Raw genomic sequence first — 5,462 nt, forward strand, 5'->3', positions numbered from 1 at the left:
GTGGAGGAGGAGGAGGAGGAGGAGCTGCTTCCTGTGACCGGACCCCAGGCGAAGGCCACCACACAGGCACCAGACTCTCCCCCCAGGGGCAGCAGCAGCCAGGCTCCGGGGGCCACCAGACCCCGGCAGGAGGACTCTGGGGACCAGGCGTCCTCGGGCGTGGACGTGGAGAGCAGTGCGGACCCCAGCCTGTCACCGCCCTCTGTCACCCCAAGCACAGTGACCCTGGGGGACCAGGACTTGCCCAGCCAGGAGGACACGGCCACCATGCTGTCAGCAGCAGGACTCGGGGTAGAGTTCAAGGTCCCTCAAGGAGCCCGTGAAGAGGCCACAGTGGGGGCCCCCGACTTGGCTGGCCGGCCAGGGGACCTGCCGCCCCTGGCTCCGTCCCCTGCAACCAGAGCCCCAGGCGAGGGTCACCTCGACCCTAGGACCTCAGCCTCTTTCCCACCAGCCCCCCGAGACACGGAGCCGACCCCTTCCCCTGCCACCCTGGGGCCAGACACACTCAGCCAGCAGCCGCAGGAGGGCCCGGTGGCCGGAGCGCCCTCCAGGACCCCCTGGGACTCCACACAGGTGAGGGATGCACACAGGTGGACCTCGGCCACACCCTGCTGGGCCTCCCGCCACCCCGGCTGGTGCAGTGGGGCAGGGCGTGTCAGGTGGGGTTGTCCCCAGAGCCCCAGGGAAGCCTGGGAACGTTGCCATTCCTCACAGCCCAGCCTGGGACATCTGCCACCCTTGAGCGCAAAGACCTTGGGAGAGGCTTGGTGGCCCTCCTGGTTCCACCGTTCAGGAGGCTACTGCTGCGCCCGTGGCCTCTGGTGTTGCTCCTCGGAGAAACTCAGCAGGTGGCTGGCCTGCGCCCCTCCACCCCCGGCCCCCCACACACACCCACAGTTTCCAGAAGAGAAGGAAGGGGCCAGGTTTTTGGTGGGGGGACCAGGGATTGAACCCAGTGCCCTGGACCCCTGAGCCCCTCTCCAGCCCTGTTTTGCATTTTATTTAGAGACAGGGTCTCCCTGAGTTGCTTAGGGCCTCACTTTGGCTGAGGCTGGCCTCTAACTGTGATCCTCCTGCCTCAGCCTCCTGAGCCACTGGGATGACAGGTGGGCCCCACTGCGCCCAGCAGGGGTCTGTTGTAGGCAGCTTTTTTGCTGCTGTGACTTAAGATCCCACTAGCACAACTGCAGAGGGGGACAGTGGACGTGGGGCTTAGGGTGTCCACAGACGGCGGCCCCACTCCTGGGCCGAGGGGAGGCAGGACATCATGGAGGAAGAGTGTGGGGAGGGAGCAGCTCCCATGGGGACCAAGGAGCAGGGACTCTACTCTCCAGGGACAAATAGAGACCCCAAGCCATGGCCCCAGGGCCACCTCCTCCCCACACCCCACTAGGGACCCCCAGGGAGCCATTCAGTGCTGGGGTTCAGCCCTCACACCCCTCACTCCTCCTCTGCACCTCCCTGCATCACCTCCCACGGGGGCTCTGGGGACATGTCACAGCCACACCAGGACAGGGTCTGCCTGTGACCCACGTACCCCGGCAACGTGCCCCCAGTCTCTGAACAGGGCCCCGCAGCCCGGCCCCAGGGACAGTCCCCCTTTTCTCTGAGGCGCCCTCAGCCTGGGTTTGTGGCTCCTGGGCAGAACCAGTGGCCTGTCACCTTGTAGAGGTCACCCGTCCCACTTGGCTCCGCAGACCCGCAGCGGCCGGCGTCTTCCAGCTTCCCACAGGGTGTCAGGTCTCTGTCCCCCGGGACCCCTCCTGACTGCGGCGACCCTCTTTCCATCTCCTGGTCCAGGTCATCTGCAAGGATTGGAGCAACCTGGCCGGGAAGAACTACATCATCCTGAACATGACCGAGAACGTGGACTGTGTGAGTGCCCGGCCAGCGCATGCGCAGAGCGCGGCGGGGTCCCAGGGCCAGCCTGACCCCAGGACCATCAGCCCCGGCAACGTTACAACCCCCCAGACAAGGACAAAACAGACTGGGAGGGAGGGAGGGAAGGAGACAGGATGCTTTTTGCATTTAAAGGTTTCTAAGGGGTCTTTCATTTTCTCCCTTTTGAATTTAGGGGCCCTCGACCCCTGAGCCCCGTCCCCAGCCCCTTTTTATATCTTATTTAGAGACAGGGTCTCGCTGAGTTGCTCAAGGCCTTGCTAAGTTGTAGAGGCTGGCCTCCAACTTGCGAACCTCCTGCCTCAGCCTCCTGAGTCACTGGGATCACAGCTACTGCACCCAAAGGCTTCCTTACCATTGGCTCTGGGCACCCATATTGAGAACAGAGTTGTCCCACTCTTGAAAGGCAGCACTTCTGTCACCTTTGGTGGCTTAGAGACGAGGGCTGGCCGGGGCTCCGAGTGGCTCTGCCTCCCCAGGAGCCCTGGTTGACCTGTCTGTGGCAGGGCACCCAAGGGCGAGCTGAGCGGCCCGAGGGGGGTGGCCGACTTTAGAGGCTGGGAACGTGGGTGTAGCTACTTTGCACATCCAGGAAGAAGAGGAGCTGGAGGGCCTAGTGGCCCCGGGACCAAAGGAGGGTCTCTTCCCCGATGTGACTTGGTGATCTGTGTGCCAAGAGGCCTCCAGCCCCAGCCTGGGCCCCTGCCACCGGGTTCCTCTTTAGGACCAGACCCTTGTTTTCATTTCACATGGCGTGACCGTGCCTGGGCCTGGTCAAGGACACGGACCGCTGTGCAGAGCGCCCAGTGGGCAGAAGTCCGACCTCCAGCACCTCCGCCGTGTCCCCAGGTCCAGGGGCCACTGGGCCGTCTGTCTCTTGAGGACACCAGCTAAGAGCACGCGGTGGCAGAGGGGAGACGGGCCACCTCTCCCCAGATCCTGGGGGCCACATTGCTGCTGTGCTGGGCAGGCGACGAGCCCTGTCACCACTCCTCCAGTGGCTGCACTGATGTGCGTCCTTACCGTCCCCAGCCCTCTCTGTACCCCATGCCCGACCCCATTGTGCTCTGACCCCAGACACGAGGAGCAGCCACCTGTCCCCTGTTCTCCCAGCTGCACTGGGGGCTAGACAGGCGGCCCCACCCCTTCCTCACCTAGAGCGGCCAGAGCAGAAGGGACAGCATCCTCCTGTCCCACCCCGCAGCCCGGCTCCAGCTCACACGTGGTCCCCAGAGCTGGTCAGAGGAGCCCGAGGGTCTTTCTCAGCCTTTGGCCACGGAGTGCAGGGTGACATGGGCCTGTCCCTCCCTGAGCCGGGCCTCTGACCTTGCAGGAGGTGTTTCGGCGCCACCGAGGGCTCCAGCTGGTGGCCCTGGTGGAGGAGGTGCTGCCCCGCCACCGCAGCGGCCGTCACGGGGACTGGCACATCTCCCTGAGCAAGCCCAGCGAGAAGGAGCAGCACCTCCTCATGGCGCTGGTGGGCGAGCAGGGTGAGGACGGCGGGCGGCCTGGGTCCCCAGGACAGCACACCTCCTGGTGGCAGGCTCCAGGCCACCCGATAAGCTTGGGTTCGGGGGCAAAGGTGGAGGGCGCAGGGGCAGGGCGCAAGGAAACGCTGGTTGTTCCAGCCCAGGTGGGACGCCACGGTGTGGCGGGAGGGAGGGGCTGCAGAGGTGACGTCCGGCCACACCTGTTACCTGGTCACCCACCGGGTCAGCTGGACGGACAGGGAGCCGAGGACGCAGAGAGGGCGCGCCCCTTTCCGCAGGTGCTGGTGGTGCGCGCTTGCGCCTATGCGCCCCGAGGATCTGGGTGTCATTACAGCCCAAAAGTGGGGTTGATGGGTCCCAGAGGGGGTCTAGGTCTAGGGACCCCCAGAGGGGCCGCAGGGGTCATGGCCGTGCTGATGGGGGCCTTTCTCCTCCCAGGGGTGGTGCCTACTCAAGATGTCCTCTCCATGCTGGGTGACATCCGTAGGAGCCTGGAGGAGGTAAGGGTACAGGGACTTGGACCCCCGAGCTGCTCCCGTCTGTCCCTCAAGCTCTGGGGACAGCTGGCTTCCCTGAGGGACCCCACAGCACGTGGGTCAAGGAAGCCCAAACAGACCGGGGTCTGGCCAGGGTGAGGCCTCGTGAGCCTGGGGGCCCTTCCCAACCAGGCCCCGGGGAAGGGGCCTGGGGTCCTGGAAAGGGGGAGTCAGGGAAGGGCCTGGAGAAGAGGGGGTGGGGGGTAAACAGGGAACAGCAGGACCCCCGTAGCACCTGGAGGAGGGAGTGTGACAGGTTCTAGAAACCTCAAGAATGTTCTGGAAGCCTGGGTATGCCTCAGGAGCCACCAGCCCAGTACCTCCAAATGGGCAGCCGCCATTGCTCCTCCCGCTGGGGACCTGGGGTGCCAGACATGGACTGCCACCTTGGGTGCTGAATGCCTGGGGCCTCCTGGGGAGACCTGGGCGGAAGGACAGACAGCAGCCTGTCCCCAGCTGCTGGACCAGCCCGGGGAAGCCGAGGTCCCCGGTCTCCTTACCTACTTCCCCAAAGGGCAGGACCCTGCATTCCTGGCCCCCTCTCGTGGAACCCAATGACGTGTTGTCAGTCCCCTTCATTCTTGAGCTCTGCAATATGTGACAGTAGATACGAACGCGTGACCCTGGGCCACATCCTTATCTGTCACATGCAAGGGGACCCTGTTTCCGTGCTGGTGTTTTATCTTGGTAAACACAGTGCTCACTCGGGGCCAGACCTGGGTGCTCTCACTTAGTCCTCGGTGCTCCCCCCCCCCAGGCTGTCAGGATTAAACAGGGCACCCTCTGGGTGACACACACTCCATAGGCAAGTGACCTCACACCCAGAGAAGTGAGGTCACTTGCCTATGGAGTTCTTGCCTATCGAGATCTTCCCCAGTTCTGCGATCCTGGGCTCGGGAACACTGTGGTGGGGACGGTGGAGGCCTGAGCTGGCCTTGGCCTCCTGCACCTGCCTCCCTCCCCCTGGGCACTCTGTCCTCATGGCCGCTGATGCAGCTGGACTGGGCCCCATGACATGCCGGGTCTCTGCAAGGATGTAAGCACACGAGTTGAGCAAGGACACTGGCAGGTGGTTCTAGCAAGACAAACTGACCCTTGTTAACCGAAAGTCCCCAAAACGTGCAGATGGGTCACAGAAACTGCAAGAATTAAAATCCCGGTGCACCCAGGCCTGCCACACAGCCACCTGGCATCACTGCCCTCGGGCCTCAGCCCCAGGGCACAGCAGCCTCTTGGCAGACAGGACAGGCCTGGGATAGACCACCGGCTGCGTGCTTGTCACCATGTCGTCAGTGACACTCCAACAGGAACTACCCAGAGCACCCAGCACTGTCCCAGGGACGTGAAGCTGGCTGGCCCATAATGACCAGAACATACCAGAATCCCCCCACGTCCGCTGCAAGGTGGAAGCCTGTAGCCCCCCAGTCCCCAGCGAGCACAGGTGCCTGTCCCCAGCCCAGTCCCAAGCTCCAGCAGGCCCCCCCCCCCAGGTCCTGAGCCGCGGACCCCGGCCCCTCCCCCCCTAGATTGGCAT

At 64.2% G+C, this 5,462-nt stretch overlaps 2 protein-coding genes across 2 annotated transcripts in view; both read left to right on the top strand.

The window, feature by feature from the left end:
- The window catches only part of Podxl2 (podocalyxin like 2), a 10,083-nt gene extending 6,041 nt beyond the window's left edge, over positions 1-4,042 (top strand). Inside the window, exons 4-7 of the mRNA XM_048786252.1 lie at positions 7-576; positions 1,804-1,878; positions 3,236-3,392; positions 3,831-4,042. Of these exons, the coding sequence (XP_048642209.1) occupies positions 7-576; positions 1,804-1,878; positions 3,236-3,392; positions 3,831-4,027 (999 nt within the window). The 3' untranslated portion in view covers positions 4,028-4,042. The remainder of the gene's footprint in view (positions 1-6; positions 577-1,803; positions 1,879-3,235; positions 3,393-3,830) is intronic.
- A 1,169-nt stretch (positions 4,043-5,211) lies between these two features.
- Abtb1 (ankyrin repeat and BTB domain containing 1) overlaps positions 5,212-5,462 on the top strand; it is a 10,398-nt gene continuing 10,147 nt past the window's right edge. The window contains exon 1 of the mRNA XM_048786253.1: positions 5,212-5,216. Coding sequence (XP_048642210.1) covers positions 5,212-5,216 — 5 coding nt within the window. The remainder of the gene's footprint in view (positions 5,217-5,462) is intronic.

Source organism: Marmota marmota, unplaced genomic scaffold (genome assembly GCF_001458135.2).
Source record: "Marmota marmota marmota unplaced genomic scaffold, marMar, whole genome shotgun sequence".
In the NCBI taxonomy this organism is placed as follows: Eukaryota; Metazoa; Chordata; class Mammalia; order Rodentia; family Sciuridae; genus Marmota; species Marmota marmota.